Source organism: Eretmochelys imbricata, chromosome 1 (genome assembly GCF_965152235.1).
Source record: "Eretmochelys imbricata isolate rEreImb1 chromosome 1, rEreImb1.hap1, whole genome shotgun sequence".
Taxonomy (NCBI): Eukaryota; Metazoa; Chordata; order Testudines; family Cheloniidae; genus Eretmochelys; species Eretmochelys imbricata.
This window is the reverse complement of record NC_135572.1, coordinates 271,815,702-271,832,226: the sequence shown is the minus strand read 5'-3', so window position 1 is coordinate 271,832,226 and position 16,525 is coordinate 271,815,702. Positions and strand designations below refer to the sequence as shown.

The following is a 16,525-nucleotide window of genomic DNA, read 5'->3' as shown; positions in this document are numbered from 1 at the left end:
TCCATGCTTGCCGTGGTATGGCGTCTGCACAGGTAACTCAGGAAAAAAGGCGCAAAACGATTGTCTGCTGCTGCTTTCACGGAGGGAGGGAGGGAACGGGGGCCTGACGATATGTACCCAGAACCACCCGCGACAATGTTTTAGCCCCATCAGGCATTGGGATTTCAACGCAGAATTCCAATGGGCAGCGGAGACTGCGGGAACGGTGGGATAGCTACCCACAGTGCAACGCTCCGGAAGTCGACGCTAGCCTCGGTACTGTGGAAGCACTCCGCCGAGTTAATGCACTTAATGCACTTAAAGCATTTTCTGTGGGGATACACAAATTTGAATATATAAAAACAATTTCTAAAAACCCGACTTCTATAAATTCGATCTAATTTCGTAGTATAGACATACCCTAAGTAGTATTAGTGATTAAAGCAAGACATCTAAAAGGCTGCCTAGGTTCTCCCACACCAAAGGTGATTTTAAGATATTAAGAGCATTTTATTGGTTTTATATTTTGCCAGGACAATTTTATATAAATCAAGTACACAGTATTCTTGATATTAGAAGGGCAGATGTTGTGTAAGGATTCTCAAACTGGGGGTCAGGACCCCTCAAGGGGTCGTGAGGTTATTGCATGGGGGTCACGAGCTGTCAGCCTCCACCCCAACCCCTCTTTGCCTCCAGTATTTATAATGGTGTTAAATATATATAAAAGGTGTTTTTAACTTATAAGGCGGGGGGGGTCTCACTCAGGGGCTTGCCATATGAAAAGGGTCGCCAGCACAAAAGTTTGAGAACCACTGTGTTATAGCTTTATCCAGTGTGAATGTAATGGCTCTTAGGAGAGTTTTTGTGTTGTCCTCCAGCGTAGTTATTAAGTATGAAAATTTGGTGGCGTAGCTTTTAAGCCTTCTCACTCCAGATGCTCCAGCCTCAGCATCCTTGGCATAACGGTAACCCTCTTGGTGTGAATAGCACAGAGATTACCGTCTTTAAAGAGTCCTCCCATGTGTGTGCACTGTCTGCTCTGGAAGGTCAATTATTCTGAGCAGATGGGGGCTGGACTAGAGCTCTGGCCCATATGGCCATGGTTCTGGAATATCTGATCACTGAAATTCTTGAGCTGCTTGGCAGACAGTACAGCTTGGGACAGCAAGAAGAAAAGGAGGACTTGTGGCACCTTAGAGACTAACAAATTTATATGAGCATAAGCCTTCGTGCGCTACAGCTCACTTCATCGGATGCATTCAGTGGAAAATAGGATTATCATCCCCCGCTATCTACAACTCTTTATACATAATGACGAGGAGGTCTGTAACGCATTAAATCTAAACACACACACACAATTTAAAAGCTAAAAGCAATCTACACTGTCACAAATTTAATCCATTGTTTTGAGCCAGCCTGATTTTAGTTTGATCGTTGGTTATTTTACTTGTTCTTGACATTGTGACTCTCTGTTTTATTGGGCAAAAGCATGGCCTGAAGGTAGGCAGGACACTCCCTTGTGACCAAGAAGATATATCAAGCTAAAATCAGTCCAAAACCAATCCAAAAACTCTTTTAAGAGCCACCTGCAAGGTCAAAGTAAGGATTTATTTATGTTTTAAGATCCAATAGGAAACAGGGTGACAGAAAATAATGAAATCCTTATCCTATAAAAATAAATGGCAAAGCTTTCATACACATCAGTGGGGCTAGGATATTCCCCTTATTTTTCAAACAGGAACTATGTTCAAACAAGAGCAGTGGCATTTTCCCCTCCCATGAACACTGAATTAAATTGTGGTCAGTGTAGATCGCTTTCAGCTTTTAAATTGTGTGTTTGTTTAGATTTAATTCATAGTCATCCATTTTCCACTGCATGATTTTTACCAGGAACAGTCAGTATTAATCTCTACACCTCTCAAGTCCCACACACGTCTCTTGCAGGTTATTTGTAGTCAGATCTAGGAGAATAACGGTCTCCAAACGGATGGCCAATCTGTTTGTAAATCAAACAGGAAACCCTGGGGAATAGTTTGGTGCGGAATGCGTATTCCAAACCACTCCCTGCGACAGACTGCAGGGGCGTTTAGGTAGCTCCGTTAACTGGTAAAATAGGACAGGTTGGGATTGGGCACTCCTTGCACAGCGCGACGTTTTCAAACGTACAAAAGGGTTTATCACCCACCAATTCTTGCACAGCGCGGGCTTTTCAAATTTACGAAAGGGTTTAGCCACCTCCCCGATGCAAAAGGAGGTTTTGCCTATAACTCACCAACAGCTTTGCTTCTCTGACTGTCCTGGCTTTTGTCACTTGGAGACTGAAGCCGCTGTGCCACGGCAACAGACATCTTCCATCCCTTACGCTGCAAAGTTGTGCCTTTTCCCGCGTAGTCTCCTAACCGTGGAGTGTATAAAGAGACAATGCTTGTCTCCCGCACTAATCCCAGTTACCTAATTTGGAAAATGCAACTTCCAAATTGATTTCTGTAACTCTCAGTCTCAAAAGAATATTAGCCACTGTTATGAGTATTAAGGATATCTCGACAATACTAATTTGTAGCTAGAGCAGCAAAGCCCTCAGTTACGATTACCTTTTTCGGGGAGATCCAGGCTGCTGCTGTGGCCGGGGAAAATAGCTAAAGAGACTGTGTCTGATGCTACCGGGGCCGCCTCCAACCACATGCTTTCTTACTCCAGAACGTATTTTGAGCCACCAACTCAATAAAAAAGATGTAATCTATTAAAACGCATCTGAACACGTTTCAAATTAAGAATTAAATAATGCAATAACAAACGAGCCAAAGTAGGTTTTTGTGTATTTTAAGTTTCAGCATTTCCGGTTTTCCAAAGTGTGTAAAAAGAGCTGGTGAACACAACCACAGCTGCTTTTATATGTAAAATTTATAGTAGGCGGATTAACAGGGTTTTTTGCTTGTTTCAAATATAGACTCCAGCACCAGCAAACAAAAGTAGTTTTCTTCTGAGAATATAAAATAATTTATTGTCTGGTTTAAAATGTTTGTCTTTCTGTTTAAGGAACTTTTAGAGAAACTCAGTTTATACTGAAAGCCTAGCTAGGGGATACTGTCTCCTACCATGAGGATGCCAAAAGAAAGTTGGTGGCAACCATGAACGTAGTTGTGAGCTGAAACGTCAGGCCTGCACTCTTCACAGTTATGGAGGCCAAAGGTAATGCAAGATATTGTATTGTGACTTTCAAAGCTATAAAAGATTATACTAGCTTAGGTTCTCAGTCACTAAAGAAACAGGACAATGGAAATGACCAGTGACCCGTGATTTAATGTAACAGCTTGCCTCTGCTCATGCCAGGTACCTATTTTAGATGAAGCTGAAGATTATATATTGTTTCAGGCTAAGTGGATAGGGCATTTTGATATGAATGAGACTGGCTTTGACCCAGTAACATGACTTTGTGTAAGAAATACTTTTATCCAACTGAACTCACCAACATAGATTCAGAAATCTCTAATTAATGCAGATGGGCGAAAGGGGAGATATTAAGAGTTCCATAACTAAGATTTTAAATTAAACTGAAAACAGAGTAAAGGTTTTCAATAGACTGGGATTTTTTTTACATTTTTTTATAATTTTTCATTATGTTTTCCTCTACCAGGAAACCAGAGTGTTCTGCTTATTAGCAAGAAAGCTGGCTATCAGACTTGTGCTAAAGGAAACAAAGATTGGTCTGGCTAAATGGTCTCTTAATACAAATGCTTAGTCGCCAACGCCACAATAAAAGAACTTCCATTATTTTCTATTTCATTTCCAATGCATGTTTTATCAAGCAAAACCACTAAGACAATACAAAAACCTTATCTAACTGAAATATAATACATTGTACTTTCATAAGACTATTTAGCAATACAACTCTTATTGCGAAAATATGGGTGGCTCTTAAAAGAGCCTTTGTGTTTCTTGCTATTTGATTTTTAACTTAAGTCAAAAGAAAGGCTTAACCTCCGAATCCGTACAAAGTACGACCCTGTCGTTTTAAAGCGTAAACCACGTCCATGGCTGTCACAGTCTTCCGCTTCGCATGCTCGGTGTAAGTAACAGCATCACGGATCACGTTTTCGAGAAAAACTTTGAGCACACCACGGGTCTCTTCATAGATCAACCCAGAAATACGCTTGACACCACCACGACGAGCCAAACGACGAATAGCCGGTTTAGTAATACCTTGAATGTTATCACGAAGTACCTTCCGATGGCGCTTAGCCCCTCCTTTTCCGAGTCCTTTACCGCCTTTGCCGCGACCAGACATATTGCTACCACTATCAAAACACTCTATGCACGCTTAGAAACCTCTTCTCTTTTTATATTGCTGCCTGCCGACCTGACTGAAAACTTGTACTGGAAAAGGGGCGAGGCCTAGTTTATTGTCCATTCCTTCCTTCTTCCGCTCGCCGCTCTCTTTATGCTGTTCGATTGAGAGGCAGCTTATTGACCCCCCCCCCTTTTCTTTCTTTTTCCTTTCCTCCTGCACTCACCATTGTCTGTATACTGCTCCATTTATCCTCCACAAATTTTCGAATTATATTTCAATTATATTTATACCGAGACACATTATCTATTCCTACCTCTATTAATTCCTACCTCTGCTGAATCCCACATTTGTGCCAATATCGGTCGGTCTCTGAATTGCTCGACATAACAGTCTATTTCAAACTGCACTTTCTCTTTTATTTTCTATTATTGTAGTTTTTCTATCTGGAGGGTATTCAGATAACAGTGCTTCCTATTTGTGGCTATTTTCTTTGGAAAATACTCCTTTCGTTTTCAGTGATTTGTAATCTGCGGCAAAATCTGACCAATCAGATTTTTTGACAAACCATCTGTCGCGGCCATTTTCCAAAGAGTACACTGGTTGAATATGATAAGTAGAATCTTGCCCTCATACGCTACATCCGTATTTCTTTCTCCACCTTCCCCCATTTGAAGGTATTTTTATTGTTGCTGTTCTTTTTGCAGTACATTCAAAAGTATGACGTCATTTGAATGACCGCAGAAATAATCGCTCAGAAAACCGGACTCCTTTCCCCTTTCCAGGACTCATGCCTCTTCTTCCTAGGCATAAATAATTGTTTTATGCTCGAAGATTTGAGTTTCTGCATAAAAACTGAGGAAAATACTTTGAAATTGCTACTGTCTACACACATTTTTGACAACACACATTGAAAGCACGGATGAAAACGATCAGAAGGGGTTCACAAAAACTGAGAAATATGCCACCTTTTCCCCTGTCGTATCCTCTGTTGCCCTCTGATGGAAATTCTTTTTCAATCTGCACAAGTTGTAAAATATATAAAAAATGGGTTTATTGGTCAGGGCTTACTAATTATAATCAAACAACTATAATACAATAACATACTAGTAATAATTATTAATAATAATAATAATACAACTAGAGACACAAGAAAAGGAATACTTGTGGCACCTTCGAGACAAACAAATTTATTTGAGCTACAGCTCACTTCATCGGATGCATTCAGTGGAAAATACAGTGGGGAGATTTCATATACACAGAGAACATGAAACAATGGGTGTTACCATACACACTGTAACAAGTGTGATCAGGTGTCATTACACAAAGTAAAACTATTTCCCCATGTTTATTCTGTTTTTAACCCCTTCATTAGACAGTCTGATGATTTTACCTCTGGATTTTATCCTAAACTTCTTCACAGTTCATTTGTAATTTGCATCATACATTTTATTGTGTACAAAGACACTGTTGTATTACTAGTGTCTTTAAATAAATGCCTCTGTCTAACTTTTGTGTTCCTCAGCTCCCCAGATAAGTCTCCTCCCAGGCCATCCTTACCATTCCCCCCATGCCCTTTTCTGTACAATATTCTGATTTCAAAAGGAACACCCCTAGACAATCCACTAAGTGAAATACACAGACATTCAAACTCTGAATACCAGCCTTCATTTGCTTATTTACAATGTATGAATATTATCTGAAAGACATACCAGTGATTTTACTTTATTTATTAAACCAATGTTTAAAGCCAAATGCTAAATACGGCAATATTTATTTGGTTATACAAAATATATTTTTTTAAATGAAATACATTTCACATTTGTAGAAGTTTGTATTACATCTTGAAAAGGGAACATTGATAAACACAGATAAAAGACAAAAGCATCACCAAAGTACCCATTAATTTGGCTAGAAAAAGTTAAGAATTTAATTAAGGCAGCCTAATGGGAAGTTGTGTCCTATCTCAAACATATACTTTGAAAAATTAGAGCCATCCTTGATGGTTTCTTACGGTCAGAATTATTAATTTAGGTAAGCCGCACACAGTGAAGTCTTGTGATTGAAGAGTACACGAAATGGGCGTGTTACAGCTCTTTTCAATGCGCACGTAGTGGCTCTTAAAAGAGCCTTGGAATGTTGGGAGTATTCAAGTAGTCAAAGCGCAGTGGTGCAGCCTTTAAGCCCGCTCACCGCGGATACGCCGGGCTAACTGGATGTCCTTAGGCATAATGGTGACTCTCTTGGCGTGAATAGCACACAGGTTGGTGTCCTCAAAAAGCCCCACCAAGTAGGCTTCGCTGGCCTCCTGCAGGGCCATAACGGCCGAGCTCTGGAAGCGCAAGTCGGTCTTGAAGTCCTGGGCGATTTCACGCACCAGGCGCTGGAAGGGCAGCTTGCGGATGAGCAGCTCAGTGGATTTCTGGTAGCGGCGGATCTCTCGCAGGGCCACGGTGCCGGGTCGGTAACGATGAGGCTTCTTCACTCCCCCAGTTGCAGGCGCGCTCTTCCGAGCAGCTTTAGTCGCTAACTGTTTACGGGGAGCTTTACCACCTGTGGATTTACGGGCGGTCTGCTTGGTCCTGGCCATTTCAAACAACGTGCGCTCTCCTCTTCAAATGAAAGACTGCTGTACTCCGGGGATATTTATAGAAAAAAATCTTCTCTGTGATTGGCTAAAAAGAAGAAGCCAAGCTCTATTGGCTAATTTGAAAATGTGTAAATCCCGCGCTTCGCTATGAAAAGAAATGCGATCCTTCCTCACCGCCAGTATACTCTTACTAAAAAAGAAAAGGAATACTTGTAGCACCTTAGAGACTAACAAATTTATTTGAGCATAAGCTTTCGTGGTCTACAGCTCACTTCATCGGATACATTCAGTGAAGCTTATGCTCAAATAAATTTGTTAATCTCTAAGGTGCTACAAGTACTTCTTTTCTTTTTGTGAATACAGACTAAAACGGCTGCTACTCTGAAACCTATATTCTTACTGTTTTCCAGATCCAGTCTTGCCACCACTATACCCTTCTCTGAAATTTACTATTCTTGGAACACACCAGCATCCCATTTTCCTGCGGTTTCCTTTCTTGCTGAAACCTCATAGCCATACAGAATTCTTCCCTTCCCTGCATTCTGGGTTTCTTTATCTCTTTTCATGTATATATTTATTTTTAAATTGAACAGTTTGTTAATCTGTATACCATTCCCGCTTCCTCCTTCTCTTAAAATTGAACAATCGTCACAAGCACCAAACTCAGGAGACAGGGGAGTTAAACCACAAAATGTTTAATGGGTAGAGAATCTCTCTGTGTTTGTTCTAGTTTGTGTTCTAATTAGCAGTCTTTCAGAAGATGAAAGCGCTACCCCACAATTCTTCCCTCTTATATTGAAGGGCACCCCCTTTTTTATAAAGAATTTCTTTACTGTCCTTCCACACTGCCTTAAATCTCAAACAGATTACAGATCGGGGGGCAGTCTTAAATAGTAATCCCTTGCAATACTTAAGTAGTAAAAGGATAACTTTTTATCTGCATGCAGATGGCCTTCAGGAGCAGAAAAAATAGTACACAGCTTGGTAGACATAAATCTCTTTCCTTCTCTTGACTTTCTTCCTTCTTAAAACAAACACAAAATCACACCTTTGCTCACTTTTCAATTAGATCAGACATCATTACATAAAAACTGTTCAAGCCACCTGCCTATCTCTAACATACCTCACCCCAAACTACACACAATCATTGCTCTCTTTTAAATGTTATTTTTCTTCAGGTTTATGGGAATAGAGGTCTTTAAAAGACTGAGGAAGTTTTGTTTTGTTTTGGAAAGTCACAGAGAACATTCTGAATGTGTACTTAAGTCATCCTCCAACTGCTATAGATTGTTTATATCAGTGGTTCTCAAACTTTTGTACTGGTGATGCCTTTCACATAGCAAGCCTCTGAGTGTCCTTATGTTCCCCCTTATAAATTAAAAACACTTTTTTAAATATTTAACACCATTATAAATGCTAGAGGTAAAGCAGGGTTTGTGGTGGAGGCTGGCAACTCGCGACCCCCCTGAGGAGTCCCAACCCCCAGTTTGTGAACCCCTGGTTTGTATCATTCTAATATTCTCTTTTAAGCAGAAATACAGAGGATTTTCACTGGCTAATCTTTGTAGAAGAATTTTCATATTCACCCATGGGTTTCATCCCATTCCCAGTAGCCAGACAGAGATCACAAAAAATCTGACCCCTTTTCCTCACTCAGTTCCCACCCTTGAAGACCTAAGCCAATGTGCAAAGAATGGCCAAAAACATCCAATCCCATTATACAAGTACATTGTGGCTATTCTCCTATAGGGCAGGGTTTACAGAGACAGAATGGTTGGCTCCCACATTCATACACTTCACTTGTTTGGAAGCTGTATCTTTCAGATTTATTTCTTAAAACATTACAACCAAAAAATCTTTTTAATATTTCAATAATGCTGCTTTCTAGTTGGAGCAGGAATCTAGTTGATGAGTGTGATGTCACTCAGCTTGTCAAACAATGTTTTGCAAGACCCTACAGCCATCCCTAGTCATAGGATCATTTACTTCAGAAAGTATTTAGAACAATCTTCTTCTCAATAAATCTTTAATATTTTAAATCCACCACATGAATGTACCATATGAGTTTCAACTCTTCAAGGATCCACCCTTTTCCCACATATGTGATATGGAGCTGGAAAAAAAAAAAAAGACAACAAAAACCCTGCTTTGACACAACCTATTTCTAATAGGCCCAAGGAGGATAATTACTTGCTTAAAATACAGGAAGGAATATTAAATGTAGTTTTACTGAAAGTTATGTATTTAGTAGTTTAGCATTCCCCCCTACCCCACAGGAGTTAAAGAAGAAGCTACTAAAATGTCAGCTCTTATTATCAAAGTGTGGAAGCTCTGGTTTGTTTTTAATAAGGTGGAGGGATGGACAGCCCCATTTCTGTAGAGAGTGTGGCCCTGGCCTTTCTCAGCATAGACCACATGACAACCATCCTTCTGTTTAGCATGCTCAGCATAGATGATACTATTGTGGACTATAACCCCAGAGAAAACCTTCAGCACACTCCAAGTCCATTTGTAAATCAGCTCCCAATGACAAGCTAAGAATGATAGTTTATTTTATACTGGAACAGTTAGAAAGATGCAATTTACAAATTATTCCCATAAGTATTTCCAGTGCATAAACATATCTCTATAAGCCTGTAATTAGTTATTGGTGTTGTGGAATTAGGAATATTTTAAACAGATTTAATGAAAGTGAAAGATTTAGTTCAAGGAGGTAGATCTCAATCCATATTCAAAGCCTGAAATAAGTTTGTGTTACTTTCTTCACTTTTAAATAATTTTACAGAGGAAATTTATTCAAATCAAGGGCTTTCTACCCTGTTATATAGAAAACACCTTAAAAATAAGATTTAATTGTAACTGTGGTTTTATGAACAACTACTACCTTATATTTCATAAGGAAAAACTAGTTTTTCCCAACTTTATTCGACTTGAAATTCTTCTGAATAAAAATACCCTGTTTCCTCTTCACTCAGATAAGAAATTGGGTTATTGTGAGGCAGATATTGGGCAAAAAAAAATACACTCTTTTTTCGTTACTGTGAAAAAACACAAATCGAGCGGGAAGAAGACTCCGATCTGCCTTGCTGGGCGGGTTCCTAAACGCGCCAATCACAGGGCTTCTCCTGTATATAAATACCAGGCAACTGAACTAGTCCAGCCCAAGTGTTGTTGTTTTTTTTTTGTTTTGTTTTTTTGTTGGTGTATAACAAATAATAGTCACTATGTCCGAAACGGCGCCTGTTGCAGCTCCTGCTGTCTCTGCTCCTGAGGCAAAAGCTTCCGCTACAAAACCGAAGAAGGCGGCAGGAGGCTCTAAAGCCCGCAAGCCTTCGGGTCCCAGCGTGACCGAGCTGATCACCAAGGCGGTGTCCGCTTCCAAGGAGCGCAAAGGGCTCTCCTTAGCTGCTCTTAAGAAGGCTCTGGCCGCCGGGGGGTACGATGTGGAGAAGAGTAACAGCCGCATCAAAGTAGGACTCAAGAGCCTGGTAAGCAAAGGTACGTTGGTGCAGACCAAAGGCACGGGCGCCTCTGGCTCTTTTAAACTCGGCAAGAAACCGGGTGAGACCAAGGAAAAGCCACTCAAGAAAAAGCCAGCGGCAAAGCCTAAAAAACCAACTGCCAGGAAACCCGCCAGCGCCCTCAAGAAACCCAAAAAGGCTGCGGCTGTGAAAAAGAGCCCGAAAAAAGTCAAGAAGCCAGCAGCTGCCGCGGCCAAAAAAACAGCCAAGAGCCCGAAAAGGGTTAAAGCAGCTAAGCCCAAGAAGGCAGATAAGAGCCCTGCTAAGGCCAAAGCGGTGAAACCCAAGGTGGCCAAGCCCAAGCCCACCAAACCTAAAGTAGCAAAGGCTAAGAAGGCAGCACCCAAGAAGAAGTAAAGACTCCCCTTTTTTTTTTTTTAGATAAACCCAACGGCTCTTTTAAGAGCCACCCATCCCTTTCAAAAAAGAGCTGGTTCACTTACCGATAACCTCGTGCTGCTTTCTACGACAGAAGATTCCTTCTTCCCTTACCCCTTACCTTTACCCCTCATTGTGTGTTTGTATAATGTTAACACATGAACTGTGCTCTGGGTCAAAGAGAAGCGACTCCAGTCAAAAATATGTATGTGAGATATACTGTAGTAGCCCCATTCTCCGTAACCCCCAGTAAAAGGATTACAGTTCTTTTGGCTTTAATTTCTTCCCTTCGCATTATGGTTATTTTACTTTTCTTTTCAGAGCGATATATTAAAAAACTGCCTAGAGGGTGCAGCTTTCAAGCAGTTGGAGGAATCAGGCATCACCATACATTGTCAAAGGGAAGAGTCAGAATATATGTGCCCTGTCCTCGCATAACCACCTTTGTTCATAGGGGCGAGTTAGAGGACTCAGTGTGGAAGGAATTTTGATTATATATAGACAAAATCTTTTTCTGTTTTGCTGGTGGGAGGAAATGGAGCAGTTGGTAAATTTGAAAAGCCCGCCCTCTGCAAGGATTGGTCAGACAACCCGGAACGTTATTCCTCTTCAGAGGAAATCCCTCTACTTTCATAGAAGCTCTAAAAGTTGAAGAGGAGAGTCTTGATAAAGGTTTTAGTTCAAATTTCTTCCCCAGCCTTCCCGCCAAAGTCAAATTCACAGGCCATTTAGAAAACCTTTTTTTCCCTGAGACCTGAGAAAAAATAGCCTAAAAAGGGTACCGTATTTCCCATTTTATTTTATTGCAATTGTTGCATTGTCTCTGGAAACGACATCTAGTAATATGTTATCATCATATTAGAAATTTCTACTTTTCGCACGTTCTACAAAACTGACGAACACTTATTTCAAACGAGCAGAGATTCAGTAACTTGTTTGTAGGAAAACAGTCTCGTGCAGAATCTATATTCCAGCCACTGTAACTCCAATTCAATATTTATTTACAGGAAGGAAAAATAATAATGATTATCTGTAACAATCAAGCCCTTTTTTGATTTTGTGGGTGGCTCTGAAAAGAGCCTTTGGTTTGGTTTTGGACTGCAGATTTTTGTTTCTTCCCGATCAGCTTCACTTGCTCTTGGCCTTGTGACTCTCGGTTTTCTTAGGCAGTAGCACGGCCTGGATGTTGGGCAGGACACCCCCTTGAGCTATCGTCACTTTCCCCAACAGCTTGTTGAGCTCCTCGTCGTTACGGATGGCAAGCTGCAGATGTCGGGGAATGATTCTGGTTTTCTTATTGTCCCGAGCAGCGTTGCCAGCTAACTCGAGAATCTCAGCAGTCAGATACTCCAGCACTGCGGCCATATAGACCGGGGCTCCAGCCCCCACCCGCTCAGCGTAATTACCTTTGCGGAGTAAGCGGTGCACTCGACCCACCGGGAACTGCAGCCCAGCCCGCGAGGAGCGAGACTTTGCCTTAGCCCTCGCTTTGCCTCCTTGTTTTCCTCGGCCTGACATTGCAAATCACGATCCAGAATCTCCTATGTTTTAATCAACAAGAGTCAGAAAAAATGCTTTTTGCGCTGTCTTATATATTTTCTATTTGGAGTTTTCAAACATTGTGATAGGCTGAAAGGTACTAATTTTCTGAACAGCCAATGGCGATGGAGATGTAACTCTGACCAATGAGAAGGTTAATGGTACATTTGGAACGCGGCTTTTGTCTCAGAACCAATAACAAATCAGGAAAGTGAGACTTTAATGTGCTTTCATTCTCTATAAATACAGCTACGGTCACCTTCTTTCACCATTGAAGATTTGTTTTCGTTTAAAGAGAGTGAGTGAGAGAACACAGAACAAAAATGCCAGAGCCAACAAAATCTGCTCCCGCTCCTAAGAAGGGCTCTAAAAAAGCTGTGACCAAGACTCAGAAGAAGGGCGATAAGAAGCGTAGAAAGACTAGGAAGGAGAGTTATTCCATCTACGTGTACAAAGTGTTGAAGCAAGTTCACCCGGACACCGGCATTTCCTCTAAGGCGATGGGGATCATGAACTCTTTTGTAAACGACATCTTCGAGCGCATTGCGGGGGAAGCGTCTCGCCTGGCTCATTACAACAAGCGTTCAACCATCACTTCCAGGGAGATCCAGACCGCTGTGCGCCTGCTTCTGCCGGGGGAACTGGCCAAACACGCCGTGTCTGAGGGCACCAAGGCCGTCACCAAGTACACCAGCTCCAAGTAAATGGTTTGTTGTGAGACTACCTTCACTTTTAACCCAAAGGCTCTTTTAAGAGCCATCCACTTTCTCATCCAAAGAGCTCTGATATCACTAATTGCTGTTGCTTGTGTTTTTCAAATTCCAACAAAGCTTATTTTAAAAATATTAATGTGCTTTAGTCTCAGGCGACTTGTGAAAGTATTTTTTCATGGCATATTTCAGAGTAACAGCCGTGTTAGTTTGTATTCGCAAAAAGAAAAGGAGTCCTTGTGGCACCTTAGAGAAAGTTTAGTGTCCTTTTTCTTTTGTAGAGAAGCAAAGTGTGCGTTGTAAATGGCTTGTCTAGTTTTAGTAAAATCCAGCCACGAGGAAGTTTGTGTGGAAGGTTGGTTTTTTATGAGAGTATCCATTTTTGAGAGCTCATTCTTAATCTTTCCCTGTTTGCTGTAGAGGATGCTGATCAGGTGATTCCGCAGTTTCTTTGAGAGCGTGTGGCACAAGCTGTCAGCATAGTCACAAGGACTCCTTTTCTTTTTTCATGGCATATGCTCCCTATATCGTAGGGGACTGATTTCGCTCTAGTAAATGTGTCATTAAGTCAATTTAAACTACCACTGGGGTTTCAAATTTTAATGAAAAATGTCAGTGTCCCTCGCCCCGTCTCGGCTAATAGTTCGGTGAGGTGTCCAGTCCTGTCCTCCCTAAGAAATATAAAATATGGCTAAACGGTTTGTCCGGTAAATAAAAATTGAAATTTGATCAGATTAAACTGTTCAGTTCTCTATTTAACTGAAGAATAATCCTAGAGGTTTGACAAAAAAGTTTTGGCTCCATTAATATCATCCTTATCTGCTTATTGAAAATTTATCAATCCTATCTGCCTGAAGGGTAGTTCGTTGCCTCATTGTTTCTCTCATTCTTTAAGTTCCTGTAGCTAAAACTCAAATGCCTTCTCTTCTCCCCTCCCGCCACCCCCCCCCCTTACCTGAATAATCTTGCTATTTGGGAATGTTAATAGAAAAACATAACTTTGAACATTTGTTAATTTTTATATTTATTTATGGGGGTGTTACAACTCCTTTCAGCGTGAATGTAGTGGCTTTTAAAAGAGCCTTTGGCTCGTTTGGAAGTTGCAGAAGATGGCTGAGCTGAGCAGCCTGTAAACCTCTCACCACGGATACGCCCGCGTAACTGGATGCCCGTGAGCAGGATGGTGACTCTTGGTGTGAACTGCACACAGGTTAAAGTTGGGTTTCAGAATAGCAATCGTGTTGCTGTGTCCGCAAAAAGAAAAGGAGGACTTGTGGTATCTTAGAGACTAACAAATTTATCTGAGCATGATGCATCCGATGAAGTGAGCTGTAGCTCACGAAAGCGTATGCTCAAATGAATTTGTTAGTCTCTAAGGTGCCACAAGGCCTCCTTTTCTTTTTGAGGTTAAAGTTAGTATCTTCAAAGAGCACCATCAAGTAGGCTTCGCCTCCTATCGGGACATAACGGCCGAGCTCTGGAAGCACAGATCGAAAGCGGTCGCCACAAGCTGGCCGCTTCCCTGAAATTCAGGCTCCTGGAACCACCCCAGTGCCGCGTTCGTCTGCTGCCCCCGGCCCCGCCCCCCGCTACTCAGTCTACAAAACCGCCTTCCCTTTTCTGCCACCTCGGTGCATATTTATTTCTTTTATTATATCAGAGGCTCCGTGTCTCGCTATTTTGCTTTCAAAACGACCAGTTCATTAAACAATGTCTTTCCCCCTCTCTTTCTCTTACATCTGAACACCCATCACGCACATCAATCCCCAGAGCTAAGGGCGGGGATAATAGTTAACCCACAGAATGGGATGAAACGTCTCTCGATCCTCGTATTTTGTGTTTTAATTTGCGGTTATTTCGAGGGTGGCACAACTACCCTTCAGTAATTATTCAAGCCTCCGGTTTATCATTCACATACCCCACCTCAAAAATTGGCGGCTTGTTTACAGTCACTTTTAGCCAGGTTGAGAATAAAGGTTTCTAAGTGATCAATCTGTTTAAAAGTAAAATAGAAAATGCTTTGACTACCCCACCCCTTTGTTATACGATGGTGTTTCAAAATTCAATAGAAAACCCAGCAGAAGAACTTTTATACTCAATGAGCATTCAAAACCCCTCCTGTAGAAGTCTATGTAGTTCTAAGTATTTTCAGGGGAAATGCGGCGGAAGGTTATTAACCAATCCTTTAGCAGCGCGGGATTTTCAAACTAACCAATGGGTAAATCTCGTTCTCAATAGACAAATAGAAAAGCTACTTTGGTCACTAAATCACCCAGTTGCTCCCTTCCCTGTTCCCTCATTTGCTATCCTCGTCTTCACCCCTTGGAGACCGGAGCTGATGTGCGTTCCAGGAACAGCCATAAAGCAAGCTTTCTAGCACAGACTGGAAAGAGCTCTGCTCTCCTTCCCCGGGAGATTCTGCCCCTTATGAGACTGCTGCCGGAGGAAATGGCTAAACAGACTGCTCCAAAGGCCACCTCCAATTAAGAAGAGTCTTTAGAACCCCCCAATCCTCGTTAAAGGGTGTTAATACTTTTCTTTAAATATATTACTTGAATATGTAGCAAATGAAATAAAGTCAATAACTAAACAGTAATCAAGCTTTTGCTCTCCTGAGCCTTCTTATAATTAATGACTTGTTCTCCAAGTATCCCCACCCCAATAAGTGCCATGGAGCTAGAGAATATAAACACAGCCGTTTTCATACAGGTTTCAGAGTAGCAGCCGTGTTAGTCTGTATTCGCAAAAAAAAAAAAAGGAGTACTTGTGACACCTTAGAGACTAACAAATTTATCTGAGCATAAGCTTTCATGAGCTACAGCTCACTTCATCGGATGCATTCAGTGGAAAAAAAAAACACTGAATGCATCAGATGAAGTGAGCTGTAGCTCAAGAAAGCTTATGCTCAGATAAATTTGTTAGTCTCTAAGGTGCCACAAGTACTCCTTTTCTTTTTGTTTTCATACAACATTTCTTACCGGTCAACATATTAATTTACTGCCTATTAAAATAACATGATTAAGTAGTATGTGTAGTTTTCTTTGGTAGGACAATACATATTTATAATTTAGCATGTAGAATAAAAACCTGTAACAATTTGTTAGGTGAGAAAAAATAAATATGAAGCAGTTATGCCAACCGAACCAAAGTCAGGCCAATAAAGGTTGCTAGGAAAGCCCCTGAACAAGATAAATAGAATAAAAGAATACTTGTTTAAGCTTCAGGGAGTAAGAAAAAAGGGGAGGCCTGCATTCTTGTATCAGATATTCTGGGAACTGTCTTGTTGAGATACGGAGGAGCTGTTTTCCACTCCTTGTTTTTGTGTTATGTTTTTTCTTAACTCCTCGTCTCCTGGTTGACACCCATACCGATAAAGTGAGTGAAGCATTACGATTTGCTAAAAGTTATCTACAATAAGGGGGTAGAAGTGCATGCATAATAGAGAAAGAGGATTTTAACTAACATAGGGGAGGGGTGGGCTGCTTTATGAATAAATCTGTGACGTGACGGAACTGTCTATAAA

General features: G+C 41.1%; 5 protein-coding genes across 5 annotated transcripts; 2 read left to right on the top strand and 3 right to left on the bottom strand.

The window, feature by feature from the left end:
* Positions 1-3,771: 3,771 nt before the first annotated feature.
* On the bottom strand, positions 3,772-4,269 carry LOC144259415 (histone H4). The gene has a single exon (XM_077807629.1). The coding sequence runs from the start codon at positions 4,262-4,264 to the stop codon at positions 3,953-3,955; it is 312 nt and encodes a 103-aa protein (XP_077663755.1). The 5' UTR covers positions 4,265-4,269; the 3' UTR covers positions 3,772-3,952.
* A 1,172-nt stretch (positions 4,270-5,441) lies between these two features.
* On the bottom strand, positions 5,442-6,877 carry LOC144259414 (histone H3). Its single transcript, XM_077807628.1, has one exon. The coding sequence runs from the start codon at positions 6,852-6,854 to the stop codon at positions 6,444-6,446; it is 411 nt and encodes a 136-aa protein (XP_077663754.1). The 5' UTR covers positions 6,855-6,877; the 3' UTR covers positions 5,442-6,443.
* Positions 6,878-10,078: 3,201 nt separating this feature from the next.
* Positions 10,079-10,796, top strand: LOC144259412 (histone H1-like). The gene has a single exon (XM_077807626.1). The coding sequence runs from the start codon at positions 10,079-10,081 to the stop codon at positions 10,730-10,732; it is 654 nt and encodes a 217-aa protein (XP_077663752.1). The 3' UTR covers positions 10,733-10,796.
* Positions 10,797-11,627: 831 nt separating this feature from the next.
* On the bottom strand, positions 11,628-12,271 carry LOC144259413 (histone H2A type 2-C). Its single transcript, XM_077807627.1, has one exon. It carries the CDS (start codon positions 12,269-12,271, stop codon positions 11,882-11,884), a length of 390 nt encoding a protein of 129 aa, XP_077663753.1. The 3' UTR covers positions 11,628-11,881.
* A 331-nt stretch (positions 12,272-12,602) lies between these two features.
* LOC144259411 (histone H2B 8-like) lies at positions 12,603-13,087 on the top strand. Its single transcript, XM_077807625.1, has one exon. The coding sequence runs from the start codon at positions 12,616-12,618 to the stop codon at positions 12,994-12,996; it is 381 nt and encodes a 126-aa protein (XP_077663751.1). The 5' UTR covers positions 12,603-12,615; the 3' UTR covers positions 12,997-13,087.
* Positions 13,088-16,525: the final 3,438 nt, after the last annotated feature.

Bases quoted from the DNA above. Each gene is read 5' to 3' on its own strand.
- LOC144259414 (XM_077807628.1), bottom strand. From the start codon at position 6,854: ATGGCCAGGACCAAGCAGACCGCCCGTAAATCCACAGGTGGTAAAGCT.
- LOC144259413 (XM_077807627.1), bottom strand. From the start codon at position 12,271: ATGTCAGGCCGAGGAAAACAAGGAGGCAAAGCGAGGGCTAAGGCAAAG.
- LOC144259412 (XM_077807626.1), top strand. From the start codon at position 10,079: ATGTCCGAAACGGCGCCTGTTGCAGCTCCTGCTGTCTCTGCTCCTGAG.
- LOC144259415 (XM_077807629.1), bottom strand. From the start codon at position 4,264: ATGTCTGGTCGCGGCAAAGGCGGTAAAGGACTCGGAAAAGGAGGGGCT.
- LOC144259411 (XM_077807625.1), top strand. From the start codon at position 12,616: ATGCCAGAGCCAACAAAATCTGCTCCCGCTCCTAAGAAGGGCTCTAAA.